Source organism: Arachis hypogaea, chromosome 16, assembly GCF_003086295.3.
Source record: "Arachis hypogaea cultivar Tifrunner chromosome 16, arahy.Tifrunner.gnm2.J5K5, whole genome shotgun sequence".
Classification (NCBI taxonomy): domain Eukaryota; kingdom Viridiplantae; phylum Streptophyta; class Magnoliopsida; order Fabales; family Fabaceae; genus Arachis; species Arachis hypogaea.
The window spans coordinates 148,209,274-148,224,738 of NC_092051.1; the positions used below are offsets into that span (position 1 = coordinate 148,209,274).

General features: G+C 30.6%; 3 protein-coding genes across 12 annotated transcripts; 1 reads left to right on the forward strand and 2 right to left on the reverse strand.

The window, feature by feature from the left end:
* Positions 1 to 877: 877 nt before the first annotated feature.
* On the reverse strand, positions 878 to 3,776 carry LOC112697750 (uncharacterized). Its single transcript, XM_025751063.3, has 5 exons — positions 3,151 to 3,776; positions 2,779 to 2,893; positions 2,052 to 2,627; positions 1,733 to 1,916; positions 878 to 1,331 (listed from the first exon to the last, which is right to left on the reverse strand). The coding sequence occupies exons 1-5, from the start codon at positions 3,225 to 3,227 to the stop codon at positions 1,306 to 1,308; spliced, it is 978 nt and encodes a 325-aa protein (XP_025606848.1). The 5' UTR covers positions 3,228 to 3,776; the 3' UTR covers positions 878 to 1,305.
* A 4,482-nt stretch (positions 3,777 to 8,258) lies between these two features.
* LOC140180417 (uncharacterized) lies at positions 8,259 to 11,971 on the forward strand. Of its 10 annotated transcripts, none has more exons than XM_072221519.1 (6): positions 8,259 to 8,623; positions 8,713 to 9,682; positions 10,576 to 10,674; positions 10,787 to 10,856; positions 11,318 to 11,405; positions 11,483 to 11,971. In XM_072221519.1, exon 2 carries the CDS (start codon positions 8,928 to 8,930, stop codon positions 9,474 to 9,476), a length of 549 nt encoding a protein of 182 aa, XP_072077620.1. In that variant the 5' UTR covers positions 8,259 to 8,623; positions 8,713 to 8,927; the 3' UTR covers positions 9,477 to 9,682; positions 10,576 to 10,674; positions 10,787 to 10,856; positions 11,318 to 11,405; positions 11,483 to 11,971. The 10 variants fall into 10 exon arrangements, with proteins under 10 accessions (XP_072077620.1, XP_072077624.1, XP_072077616.1 ...); XM_072221523.1 differs by having other exon boundaries at positions 10,588 to 10,674; XM_072221524.1 differs by having other exon boundaries at positions 8,319 to 8,623; positions 8,722 to 9,682.
* On the reverse strand, positions 11,224 to 14,869 carry LOC112697751 (subtilisin-like protease SBT1.7). The gene is made up of 3 exons (XM_025751064.3): positions 14,128 to 14,869; positions 12,964 to 14,021; positions 11,224 to 11,919 (listed from the first exon to the last, which is right to left on the reverse strand). The coding sequence occupies exons 1-3, from the start codon at positions 14,718 to 14,720 to the stop codon at positions 11,258 to 11,260; spliced, it is 2,313 nt and encodes a 770-aa protein (XP_025606849.1). The 5' UTR covers positions 14,721 to 14,869; the 3' UTR covers positions 11,224 to 11,257.
* Between the last annotated feature and the right edge of the window lie 596 nt (positions 14,870 to 15,465).

A 15,465-nucleotide genomic window follows, 5' to 3' on the forward strand; every position in this document is an offset into this window, starting at 1 on the left:
GCACCTAACGTTCCAATGAATATTGTTTCTATCATTTTTCGCTTTAAAATATTAAAAGATGCGTTTTTGTGATCAAATTAGAAATAAAATTAAAAATTAAAAACAATTATGAAATAGAGATAATTTAATTTTAGAATCTTTGCCTTTGTTTTATAGTATTTATGTCTACTATGATCTCCATAATTTTTTTTAAGTTTTAAAAGTCAACTAAATATTTCATTCTCAAATCTATCTATCCATCTACTTATCAAGTCTAATTAATTATTCAAAAAATCAAATAGATATAATTTAAATTAATGATTTAATTTAATTTAAAAAAATAAATGTATTTATTTTATTATACTCATATAATTATGATTAATATTTTAATTTTCAAAACCAAATAAACATAACTGAAAAACAGAGTGCATGACCAGATCGCTTATCCGAAAAACAGAGTACATAACTGAAAAACTATTAGACGAACTGCATGTATTATCCATAAAAAATATCTTGATAAATAATGCTCTTTGTGTTTTTAGAAATAAAAATTTTTTATTTATATAAAAGTACCCATTAATGGTGCCTATCATAGTTTTTTCTCCCTTTTTTTGCTGCAAATATTAAGAATTATAGGAGATACATGTTGGTTCAAATGTTTCTACCCCGGTGATTGCATTGAAATGCTCACTGAATCTGAGGAGAGTTTAAAGTTCATGGTTCTGTTCTATTAACAAAAACATGCACCTAACATGACAATGAATATTGGTTCTATCATTTTTCTCTTGTAAAATATGAAGAGATGTAATTTTGTGATCAACCTCGTATAATTTGAAAACTCTTGCTTTCAATGCTGGATTTATATGTTAGCTCTAGATGCTAATTTTGCAAAGTGTTCTTGATTAATACAAAATTTACAATTGAGTGAAAAGAATAATAAAACATCATCTTGAATATGTACATGTTACAAAAGGATTCGATACAAAACCAAAGCTCATCAAGAAGGTACAGTAGTATATATCACATCTAACATGTCCATTCCCTCTTTAATCTCCATCTCATGCATCTTATGACTTGTGATACCACTACAAGAGATAGCTCTTGATGAACAATTTTAAAATAGGAAGGGGAAAAAAAAAGAAGAAAAGGAGAACTTTTTAGCAACAAATGAATAACTGAGCAAATGCTATGGTTGGCTATAAATATTAAGTCCCAAAGCATTTGAAATGTTAAATTAGCTTGAAGCAAAAGCTTGTCATTCCTCATGCTCTTGCCAGCTACAAACTGATATCAATTATCATCACGTGTGTCTAAGCCTTCTTCCTTCTACATTGCGCGAATCGCAATTAAAACTGCAGAGATAACGATAGCTGTAAGCTACATTACATACAAAATACCAAGAGAGTCTATGGTAATTGGTAAGAGATGCTGAACAAACATGGTGCTAAAAAGTAACAAGTTATTCAAATTCAAATTCTCATGAGCCATGGTTTACTATATGATATTTGGAAACTCCCCAATAATGAGCAACAAAGTCAACTCAACAAAAGAGGGAAAGAATAAGCAGGAAGTGATGGCAACATGTGCAACCTTTTCCAACTAAGGAATCAATTATATAGTAAACCCAACATATAACCAAGAAGGCCATTCAATTATCAAATTACTTAAATTCCAAAGTTGTAAGAAGCTTTTTATCACTAAGAAATTGAAGGACATGCAAGTACACTTGTGTCTATATGAATGTGGAACTTACCAATCAAGCAAAGGAGAACAACAACGGAAACTGTTATTCGAACTGGTTGACTGTATCGCATTTGGTATTGAGATCTTCGAATCTGTCTCTGAATAGCACCATACCATCCATAAAGTTGCTTGTCATAAGATTCATCAGAACTTTCAAGACAACTCTTACTTTTTTCGAAGGATGCCTTGTTGCCCTTTTTCAATTAGATAAAGAAGGAATTAGGAGTATTAGTAAACCAACCAATGTATAAATTTTCTTTCTTTAATAAAAGTGCTACTGAAGTATGTTTCCATATCAGCAAAACAGCAAGATCAGGTTAAGAACAAACCTTTTTCAATTCGGTCATTGGAAGTAGCGCATTATCGGGTTCTTTATGATTCAGCTTTCTATAACCATTCCTAGGCCACTTCAACACAGGTACGGATCCCATCGAACTAAGAAATGCCGATAAACTTGCTACCTTAGGCATAGGACCGGAGGAACCACTGGACGAACTCCATTGCTGTGCATCATCAGAAACTGCAATTTTCCAAGAACCAATATCAGCACTAGCACTAGCTGCCCTACGATGCGCATTTAATCTATCTTCCTTTGCTTCACCCAACCCAGACAAAGCGTGTGCATTCTTTGAACAATTACTGACTGAATCGGTATCAACTATTCGCGGATTTCCGGTCGCTGGCATTCCCGAAAGAAATAATGCAAGTTCATCTTGTTCTCCTTCATCCAAACGCGCCCAAGGCCGAGGTGCCTCACAACCCGATTGGTCAGATTCATATAATGAATACTCAACTTTTGTGATCTTCTCATCAATGGCAGCAACAAAATCGCGGTGCCTATTTCTCGTATCCTCAATTGAGCTTCTGCTATAGCTCGACTTAACTGCCCGATTGAATTCATCTAACTGCATAGTGCCCACATAACATGTAAGCATGTAACAACAATCTCAAGATGACATACAAAACACAGTTTTTAATTTTTCTATTTCTATTTTCCCTCCCAAATTGCTGCACAGAAAACAAAATGAGCTATTCCAAACACAAAAAATCAATTACCTGCCATTTAGCAGTGCCAAGAGCAGTATTTAGATCTCTACGAAGCTCATCAGAGTTCCACACGCTGGAATCATCTTTTGTGGAACGAATCCATGTCCTATATGCAGATTCCAACCTTTTGAAAACAAAAACCACAATGATAAACAAATCAACAACAAAAAATTACCATGAGCTTCAAAACAGGTTTTTGAATTCAACATCCAATATTAGAGAACAACGTTAGACAAAAATCACAAATTGCCCCTAAATCTCTATCTAAAACCAAATTACTAGCTACAAATTACAGAGAAGAATACCACAATGATTAATAATAACAAAAGCAAATTAGAAGAACATCACGAAGGTGATGAATAACATGCAAATTAGGAGTACCTGTCTGCAGATTCCTGAACTTCTTCGGCAGCTTCAAAGAAAGGATCTTTCTCCCACCGGTCAAAATTGGACGTCATGAATAGAAATGGGTCGTCTCGAAATTTAGAAATTATGAAACACAATAACGAAAATGAAAATGAATAGAAATTGGGAACAAAAATAATTATTTTATAAACCCTAACAACTGAGAAAATGGGGTTCGTTGATGAACAAAGAGACGGTAATGAAAATGGGTCGTCAATATAAATAGAAGGACGTAATAAAAAATTATGGATCCGTGAGAAGTGAGAACATTTCTGGTTAGTTTAGAATGAGAAAGAAGCGGGTCCTAAGCGTAATTCATAGAGTTTTGGTTCTTTCTTTTGTTTGGTACATTCATAGTTCCATACAATTTTTTTCCAAAACATTTTAGAATTTTTGATTCACTACACACTTCGTTTTATACAAGAGACAAGATATTTCTTCTTTGGTGAAACTATATATTAATATATTCTATATTTAAAATTATATGGTATTTACTATTTTAATATTAGATAAATTATGACACCAACCATTGTAAGCAAGTCACAATAAATTTAATGATATTATTATTACTGTATTTTAGAGAGTTCAATATAATATCTTTTGTGAAAATTTAGAACAAGGAAAGAAAAGAGTTCAATAAATAAGCATAGCTACTAAGTTAACAACTTATCATAAGTAATATTATATACATTTTTAAAAAGGTGAAAATTATATACAGTCGACTTCACGTGAAGTTGATAGTTGAGAGTCGTTAAATGAAAATTTAGTCAAATCAGTCAAATTATCTAACGGCTCTCAATTGTCAACTTTACATGAAATCAATTATACATGAGTTTCACCTTTTAAAAATATCAAAAATAATTTATTGAATTTTAGAAGAGAAGAGAACTAAGGTGGTTTTTCACCAATAAAATATATCAAATTAATAAGAATGAGTTTGAAGAGCAATAAGTAAAGTTATTAAATGGAAGAAAATTATATATTTTTTCTTTTGTTATTTGAGAGTTTAACAAAGAGATGAGGACTTTATCATTTATCAATTTTTTTTTATGTATGTTACCTGGGTACTAATTATAAACCAATTTGGGTTAAGAATTGTTACCTCATTTGTCTGTTTAAATAAATATCGGATTAATAAATATGCTTATTAATGTTTTTTTTTATTTCTAAATATGCGAAAAACAATAAATGTGTCATAATTAATATGATAAGTATTTTACTTTGGGTTTAGCTGTGCTCTATTAGCACAAGTTAAGATTATTATGAATAAAAAATTTTAAATATTTTATTTTGATAAATATAGAATAATTACATGTATTTTTAGGATATATAATAGTCAAACCATTTTATTTTTCAATAAAAAATATATAATTATCTTATTTAATTTAATATTTATAATTATATATATATATATAATATTTATATTTATATATTTATTATGTCTAAATAACTCATTTAATAAAGGAATGAATGCATTGCAAAAAACCAAAATAGAAAAAATTATAAATCTCTTTAACTCCTAAAATATCACTTCCAAATATTATTCTTTAGTTTTATTTCAATTTTTTCATACGTACAAAAACAAAAAATGACTACTTATCTACTTTTATGAAAAAAAAATACACAAAAATAATAGTATAAATTATTAAATAATTTAATTAAATATATTCAATCAAATATATCCAATCAAATATAACTAATTATTTAACAATTTGTAATATTATCTTTATATTAAGATATCTTTAACAAAGTAGGGGAAAAAAAAGAGATTTTTTTCATTGCCTATTAATGTAAACAAAAGTCAAAGCATGAATGCCATACTAAATTCAAATATAACTGACGACACTACATTAGTCAAAGCGCAAATCGCATAGGGAAAAATGTTAATTAATTAGTTGAATTGTTCTTATTTTTGTCATGTTTTGTTTATGGTAAGTTCAGTCAACGAGATTTTGTCATTGTAAAAGACGAAGCTGTGGAGGCATTTAAAACCGAGCGCGTAAGGATTATGGTCAACAAAGTACTACTCTGCACATTACTTCTAAAAATATATTTTTCTTTTTATTAATGTAATATCCGCAACATCATTTATTTAACAAAATATTAGAATTAATCGCTCAATTTTTATTAAATTAATTATTATTTTTAAATCAACAAAAAAATAAAATATACAAAAATTTATAACAAAATTTATAACTTATAAAGACATTCAATTTATATCCATATTTATTATATTTCATCATTATAAACAATACAATAAATTTATAACTTTAATAATTAATCTATTAATTTTTATAAATAACTCATTAAATATAATAAAATTCATATTATAAATGTAATAATAATATTAATAATTATAATAAATTTTACGTTACAAATATTCAAATTTCATACTATTTCAACTACTTATATAAGTTTCTAATCACTATTTCTTCAAATGACATCAAATTTAGCAGGAAAATTTTATTTCTTAACTATACAACATCTCAAACTTACTCGATGGAGTATCATTCTTTGGACAATATCACCAAACAAAAAAAAATTGATTTATCAAAGTTCGCGTTGTTCATCTATGGAAAATATTAACACCCACAAATGAAAAAGAGTCTCTTTACTTAGAAATTATTATATTAGATGAAAAGGAACAAAACAAAAATATTTATATTTTTAAATTGAATTTACAAAAAAATACTTTAATTATTTTTACTTTTTTATACTTTTTATATTATTTTATAATACTTTGTATATAATTGTATTTTAATATCGTTAAAATTATACTTTTTTTAATATGCTATTCATTGTTCTTTTTTAACTAATTATTAACTATGATTTGCTAACACTGTAGGGAACACATCTTCATATAGTTGTGAAGAGAAATATGATAAACAAATGCAAACATTTGTTACAAGAAGAAAAAGTCTATATTATAAAAAAAAATTAAAAATAGAAGATTCAAATGATCTGTATAGACCAATTAAAGATATAATGAAAGTAAATTTTTTACTCACAACTGTGAAAGAAGTTAAAGATCCAATTTTGAACATTTTTTAAGATTATTTTAAATTTGCATCACTTGAGACATTGTCTGATAGAGTGGATAAAAAAAAATTACTAACAGGTAATTTAATTTTATATTATTTTAATTATTCTTATTAAAAATAATTTATTAAAAAAAATCTACACATTTTTGTTCTTTTTATTATAGATGTCATTTGAAAATTACATCAAAAGATTAAAAAGAAAGAAAACCATACAAATTCAAGACACATTTTTAAAAGAAAAAGCATACATGCAAAATGAAACAAACAACATAATAGAAAGTGCATACAACTCAACAATTCATAAATAACATGTCTTCATAAGAACCTACGACACAAAGAAAAAAGCAACAATTATAACAATAACCAATAAAGAAAAAGAAGGACGAGAGTCACATAAAAAGACTAAATCCATCAACTAAAACAAATATAAAAATCAAATATCAAATAAAAATGTCACTTTGTACAACTCCAACATCCAAATTTTTTGTATTACAAATTATTTTAAACAAAACACATTTCAAATTTAACTTAATTTACACATATTTAATTTAATTATACAAAACATAACCATTTATAATATTTATTATATACTATTATTAATTTACCGTCCACGCATTACGCAGGTCTCATTTTAATTAATATAAATTGTCTATATAAAATACTTATCATACTCTTTATTGTATGAGAATCTATATTTTGATTAATAAAACTCTTAAATGCTTCTAACGATACTATAAGAAAAACAACAAACATACATGAATTATTACTCATAAATATCACACATTCATATATTTCTGATAAAATTTAACTATTATAATAAATTTTTAAACTATTATTATTTTTCATTTCTTAGTTAAAAATTTTTTTCTTTCAATAAACAAAACAAACAAACTCACAATATTATAATGATCTAAAAATTAAAAACAACTTGGAACAAAAAATCGCTAAGTATTTTTGTTTGTGAATTTTTTTTACTTATAAAATAAACAAAAATTATTATTTCGTTCAACAAGATTTTTAGATTTTAATTCCCCAAATACAATTTTTTGTTTTTGGCATTTAAGGTCCCGTGAACACTATAATTTGAATTCCGCATTTTAATTCATTATCATCATCTTCAAATAGTATATAAATTTACAAACACTATATAAGAATACACAAAAAATAATTGTGTAATAGTTATTTTTTTAATTTATAATTTAAACTTTTTTGTTAAATATGGCTCATTCCGGTGTACCTATACATTTTTATATACGATAACAATGGTTGTATTTGTTAAATATGGCTTATTTTTTTAATTTATAATTAAAAAATTTCTTGAAGAAGCCATATTTGATTTATAATTAAATTTTTTTTGAAGAAGTCATACTTGTTGTCCGTAAATTTTTGTGTATTTTTATATACTGTTTGTAGATCTATATACTATTTAGAGATGATGATAATGAATTAAAATACAGATTTTAACAAACTTAAAAAAGAATTTGCCGGGGTTAAGCGAACTCTATAAAATTTATAGAGTTTGTCGAGTCCGACAAACTTGCTTAAATATAAAAAAAAATCGTATTTAGAGAATTAAAGTTAAAAAATCTTGTTTAAGGAAATAATAATTTTTTTTTATTTTATAAAAAAAAAAAAACGTGTTGTTTGTTCTTTATTTTGTATGCACCACTTTATTCAATTAAACTATTTTTTTTTTAATTCAGAGTTTAACCATATTATGTTATGGCTAATGAAAAAACCTTATATTTAATGAGAAGGTAAGCTAAGTCTCCTCAACAATCATACAGTTACCCATTGGCCAGCGGCAAACCCTTAAATGGAGCTCAGTACCGCGACGGATTAGTCCTTGACCTGCCGGGTTGGGGGATACCGTGGGAAACAAAAAAAAAAAAAAAAAAAAAAAAAAAAAAAAACAATCATACAGTTAAAAGTTTAAAATTTTTTTTTCTCTTTTTATTAATCCAACTGCCACAAGCAACTAAATATTCCTCTAAACTTAGCCACCAAATATATATATATATATATATTCCTCTAAACTTTATTAAAAGTAAAAAATACAAAATGAGTCCCACAAATTCTTTCACCTTATACACTTATTATCCCTTTTGCACAAATTGAAACCCCAATTTCCTAAATTTTCCATTTCGTGCCAAAAAAAAAATAAAATTGGTTTCATTCATTGAAATTCACGCAACAGAGAACAATCTGCTCTTGCAAATTCTGAATCGAATCAAGGGACTAAGAAGACGAACTTTATTTCATGAGAACAGAAAAACGATAATGAGCGTGAGGAATCGCACCCCATTCTTCGGGACTGAAGTTCATGCTTCTTTTGAAGGTAACAACAGCAGCTTCAGAAAAAGGGTTTCCTTCGTAGGAGTGTTGTTTCTGCAAAACAAGGATTCCCGGTAAGCCAAGCATTTAGGTTTCCTCAATTTTGTTACCCTTCCCCTTTTTAAACCCTAAAACTAACGCTAAGTCTTGATTTGATTGCAAGTCCCGAAAGGTTCAGAGCCTACATGATGGAGAAGAAAATAAAACTTATTGGCGGCATCATTGAAGCACCAAATGTTGAGAAGATGATCTTTCTTGAGATGATTTCTCCTAGCAATGTCGCACCAAGAAGAACTCGCTAGATTATAAGTTGATGCAGAGGTCATATTCCACTTCTTCAGAACCTGATCATCATGGCACACTTCACCTGACGGTTCTATGAGCCCTACTTTCATCCCAATCAGCCGCCCCTTCCCATCCCGAGCCTCAAGAGCCCTCATAATCGCTGCGTCTTTGTGTGCCAAGAACTTGCACTCCTCGTTTATCTGCTTCTCCGGCATCGCTAACCGGCTGTTATTAGGCTCCAAGTCTGTCTTTGTTAACTTCCTTTGCATCACAAAAGTTACATCAACTCCTTTCAGTGAAGCGATAATCACCTTGAAAATTTCCGGAAGCTCTGGAATATCACTCTTTGTTGTTGATGTAGATGCCAATGTGGATCCTGTTGAAGGCGATGTAAATGCCAATGTGGATGTTGAAGGCAATGTCAATGTGGATTCTGTTGAAGGCGATGTCAATGCCAATGTGGATCCTGATGATGCCGATGTAGATGCCAATGTGGATTCTGTTGAAGGCGATGATGCAGCATTCTTCTTATTCAGCTTTCTCTTGCCTTTATTCTCCTTCATGCGTTCCTTTCCAAGAGAGTGGTGCAGCTTCAACGCTTTGGAGAACCTCTTGAGTACCGCACGGTCCTCTTCGCAGTAGAGACTCTTGTTTGCCTTAATTGCTGCCCGGTTCACTTTGCAGTACTCCGGGTCTTGCAGGGACACTACGACGTCAAATCTTGTAAGGCGGAATGGATTCGGAGCCATAGCTTCTATTGTTTTCAAATCCAGCTTCAACAACTCCTTCAAAGTTTTCTTGCTTCTCATCTTGGCAACCATGACACTAGAAACACTTTCCAAAAACAGGTTAGACTTTTTTTCACAAGAATGTGAGACTCATAAATCAGAATTTATAGGATGTGCTTTATTTAGAGTTTAAGCTATGATAGAATTAAATACTTTCTGTTTTTAAAAATCAATTACGGAAGATTTTGATTAATTTAAACCTGTATAAGTTTAATTTAAGATATGATATGATATGATAAGATACTGTTTCAAAATAATTATCTTTCCAAATTTGTTTTCGTTCTAGTTTAACTGGATAGTGGATACACACATTTTTAATTCTTAATTGAATGTTAGATATGATTTTAATTTTGATTTGAAAATTTTTCTTGTGTAAGGTTTTAACTGATTTTTCAACCCAAGCATTTTTCTATCACTTAACTGTTTTTTTTTCCCACGTAAAGAAAAGAAACGGATTTTCTTTTATTTCCCTTTTTTTGTTCTCTCGTCTTTTTGTTGTTTCCAAGTTGGTTTTCAATTTTTCATTCAAGTTTAACTGGATGTTAGTAGTTTTTATTTTGACTTTTGACACGTTTGCAAGACCAGAGGAAGCCATGTCTGTTTTAATGACTCTTTTAGTAGTTTGAACTAAAAATTTGAATTTATATTTCATACTATATTTTATTTAAATTTAAATTAAGATAATTCTGTATTTATATTTGTGTTTTAAAATTAATAAATGATAAAATAAATAAAAATTGTGTTCTTCATTTGAGAAAATTTAGATAAGCTCTTTTTTTCCTGAAAAAAAAAAAAAGAAAACAAAGTTTTGTAGAAGCAATTCCTCATTTTTTAATATCTTCACTTTGTTGATTTCCAATCTTTTATACCGAGACTAGTATTTAAACAAAGTTTCTACTACACTTTTTTTTTTAGTGTTTCCTGTTAGTTGATGTGTGTATCATTTCTATTAGTGTGTTGTGCAGACTGGACTATTTGTATATGACATTTTCTGGGTTTTCTTAGCTCCAGTGATGGTTAGCGTTGCTAAATCATTTGATGCTCCGATAAAGGTTAAAGTCTTATCTGAGTGAATTGAGTTTATTTTCTCCTCCTTTATATGAAGTTAAATAATATGCCTTATACAATATCTTCCTAATATTGATCATTCCAATTATTTTTCAGCTTTTGTCCCCCACAGCAGATTCTACCCGGCCATTTTCAATGCTTGGCCTTGGTGACATTGTCATCCCTGGTAGGCTGACTCGTTAAGTTATTAATTATGAACATGACTATAGATACATTGATTATACAAGATTTTCATCAAGTTAGATTAATTTTCATGTCATTTGAGGCATAAGATATGATAAACATTTCAAAGCTAATGTTATAACTTAAAAAGATGTTACATTATCCTCTCCGTTGGATCAACAACGAAGCAAGCATTACAAAGAGTGGTACTCAACTAATGCAAGCCCTTTAATTTTTAAGTAAGGTTAATAGTTGAGAATCATTAAATAATTTAATATATTTGGTTAAATTATTATTTAACGATTTTCAACTATCAATACTACATAAAAACAACAGTACGTGCATTTCTACCTTTAAATTAATCTAAAGAGTTAGAAACTTTAATATTCATTCATTCATTGATAATCATATCCAACTAAATGCAATCGGACTAACAACCTTGTGCTGTCCATCTGACCATTTTAGATAAGCAAAGCTATTTGTGCCTAGAGCTACTGAATTAGAAGATGTGAATGTCACAGTGTAGTTCTTCTTCTCAAACAATTCAGTGAAGGTAAGTGTTTCAGGTTCAACCACAATTTCCACTAATGTGTCTGACTGGAATGACACTGAAGCTTTATATGTTCCTAGGGCACCCACATTGGTCAATGTCCTTGAGTATTGGACACTATTATTGGGTGTTTCAAAAGGAACAGCAAAAGAAGGGTAGTTGAGATCTTCAACCCTGTAGGTCATGCTTGGGACACAAGTAAAGTCTGTTCTAGCAAGAACCTTAATTTGAGAAGAGTTATAGTTTGAGGCACAGAGGAAGTTGAGGTAGTCATGTATATCTGCGTCATAGATAAGGCCAGGATCAAGGGCTAGGAGTGGATCCACGTGTCCGGCACCAAAGTCAAAGGGTGTAGCTGGTTGTTGTGTGGCAATGTCCATAATAGGGTATCCATTTGTGTATGTTGTGTATGATGTTGTCATAAGGGCAGACCTTATTGCGGCAGGGCTCCATTCTGGGTGTGCTGCCTTAAGGATGGCCGCTAAACCGCTTATATGAGGGCATGACATTGATGTACCTGTTGCTCACCATCAAACTTTACTAGCATCACAAAATGCAAATTCTCAAAATCGAATTCACTCTTCAACTATTAGAACTAAAATTAGAAACTTCAAAATTTAACATAAATGAATATATTATTTTTAATTTTTGTGTATTTTATTATTTTAAATAAATTAACTGCTAAAAGTTGAAACAATTTGACTGATTTATGAATGTTTTGACGGGTATTTTTGTCTTTGGCTAATTCATTCACAATTGATTTTTGTTCAAAATCAGACTAATTTGGAAAATAATTTTGGTTAACTTAGTCAAATTTATTCGTTCAATCTAATTCTCAAACTATAAAAAAAGGACCACAATTAATTTTAATATTAGACATAAACAAAAAGATATTATAAATTCCAAAAATTAATCAAACAAAAAGATATTTTATAAATATAAAAAATTAATCACTAAATTATCTATTAGTTATTTGTGCATATGTTTTACTTTAATTTTTTAACATTAAAATAATCAAACTTTTGGTAACAAAATAATCACACTTTTAACGTTAAAGTAATCAAAATTTTCATGAATGTGAATCAAATTGATTGTGTTGATTATAAGTTATTGAACCAACCTCTATCAGTTTAACATAACAACAATATAAAAAAAATTTCAAGTCCAAATTTAATATTCATAATAAATAATTTTTTTCTGTTATTTTTTTATATTTTTTTATTTCTTGTTGCTCATGCTTTTTTTTCTTTTGTTCCAAAATGTGTGACTTATTTTTTTTATTTGATAGTTGTCATATGAATTTGATGAGCTATGCATTTTTCTTTCTATATATATACATCCTTTATAATCATTAATCAACAAAAGAAATATAATACATATTTTTATTTATTCATACTATTCTCTATCTTTTTCTTGTTCCTGTTATAAGTAATAAGTTTTTGTTATATTATTTATGAAAGAGAAATAAGAGTTACCAGAATTTATAATTTTTTGGTCATCACTTAATGATGAACTCAAAAACAATAAATTCTGAATGAAGTTTGAGTATAAACACACTTACCGGACATAATGTTGAAGGTGGTGCGCCTACTGTCTTCTTCCAAACCAGTGGGTCCAGAAGCTCCGGTCCATCCAGCAAGGATGTTAACTCCCGGTCCGATTAAATCCGGTTTAAGTATCTTGGGCGAGAGAGGATTGGGTCCTCTGGAGCTGAAAGCCGCCACCACCGGAGAAGGCTGAACCTGTAGCTGAGTGCCTCCAAAGGAAAGCGTAGCCGTGGCATTCGAACAAGACAAAATATAATCTCTTATGGCATCACTCGCTTTCTTCCCTAACAATGCTGCAGGAACAAGGTGTGCATCAGCAACTAACTCCTCTCCATGTTCTTCACCGTTCCCTACAAGCATTCCAATTCCACCAGCTCTCTTCACTTCTAATCCCTTCTTGAATCTTCCACTTCCTCCTCTCTTGCATAGCACAATCTTCCCGGACACTCTAGAAGGAATCAGTGTGTTTGTTTCGCAGCGGTTTTCCAGCGTTGAATTGCTCACATTCCCGGCATAAACTAGTGGCAGGGGAGTGTCCAGTAACTTACTCGACACTTCCATGTAGAGTGATGATCCGGTGTATGTCATCCCATTTCCAAGGCTGACGTACGCCGGAAAATCACGGTCTATGGTACCAGCACCGACAGTTGTCATCCATGGTGCCACGTTGGATATGTTTCCCGGAAACGGGCCGCTATTTCCGGCTGAAATGGAAACAAGAATTCCATGGGAGGTGGCTCTGAAAGCACCAATTGCGATAAGATCTTGGTAGTATTCGTCTAGTTTGGAGCCAAGGGACATGGAGAGGATATCGACGCCGTCTTCGATGGCCTTGTCGATGGCGGCGGCTATGTCGGAGGAGTAACAACCTCTTTTCCAGCATACCTTGTAAGATGCTACACGGGCTTGTGTTGACATTCCTCTGGCTGTCCCCGGAGCTAAGCCGAAGAGGCTAGCTCCGGAAACTATGGAACCTGCTGCTGTAGTTAAGGTGTGAGTTCCATGGCCTTCTTCATCCCTTGGTGACTTAGATTCCTTCTCTTCATTAATAGGCCCACTAACTTGTTCATGCCTATGTTGCAATGATATCAATATTCAACACGACATGTAATAAGTTTGTTAAAGATGATAAACTTAGTTGTTTGATAAATAATGAGTAAGATATCATAGATTCATACCCTTTGTGGAAAAACCTTGCACCAATAAGTTTCCTGTTACAGTGTGATGAATTGAAGTTCTTTCCAGATTCACATTCACCTTTCCATCTACTTGGTATTGGGCCAAATCCAGTGTCATCTAAGCTCTCATGCTCAGGCCATATACCACTGTCTAATACTCCAATAATTACCTCACTCTCTGCCACAGAGGCAGGTAAATGGGTGCTAAATCTATCCAAACTAGCAAGAGTTAGATCCAATCCAAGGAAGTATGGAGTTCTTGTTGTGTGAAGCTCGTATTTGCGCTCCGGTATGAGCGAAAGGATTCCTGGTTGCTTCGAGAGCGCCTCGGCTTCTTGGTTAGTTAGCCTTGTTGAGAAGCCATGGACTACATGCTTGTAGGTGTATAGCATCTCTGCTGATTCTGATACTGATTGCAATGATGATTCAAACCAATTGTGGTGATCATTGAAACTTGCTGGCATGGTGGACTTCTCCACGTGGACTATGTATGTTTTTTTGGATTGTTCTATGTTGTTTTCTGCTATGGTGTGTTTGGCATAGAAAATCAATAGTAGAAGAGTATGAAGAAACTTGAATTTTTGCATCTTCATTTTGTGATGTGTTCTTACCAACTGAATCTTTGGCTTGTATCTTGTTTTTTTGATTTGGATATGTGGGAATGTTAAGGTATTTGTTGTTGTTGATTTGGAACTCTTGAACTTCTATATATCATATGGGAAAAGGTTCTTTTACGTGATAATTGGAGGTTACACAAAATGGGTTGTTCTTAAAACAACTGAAAAATATGGACTAAGTTATAGAAAATAATTAGGTAGTGTTGTTAAATTGAATTAATAATTATTTGTGTTTGTGTATGTGTTTAGATCCATGAAAAGGTACTACTTTTTCAGGAAGTTATGCAAGCTTGAACAGACCATTGTGTTAATCTCTTGTGTAGTTGTGTTGCCTCTTCACATTATGTTATGTGTATTTTACCCCTTTCTTGTTTGGTGCAATGAAGCATAGCTCGGAATTGAAATGTAACTAATTCCAATTTTCACATTTTGAGTAATATGGAGAATTAAATTTATATCTAGAATTTTTTTTCCTCAATCTTTTGGTGCATATTTTTCTTGTAATTCTTGTCCATGCTATATAAATTAGATGATGTCTTTCTTTATTAGAGGGAAAATATTTTTAATTTTAAATTTGAATCGTACATTTAAATAATGAAGCTAAAATCATACATTTACTCATTCTCTTTCTTTGACCACTATATGATATTATGATTTTATTTTATTTTTCTTTCTTACCCATCAAATACGAGAAAAGTTGCTATACTGTACTGCTCATGTA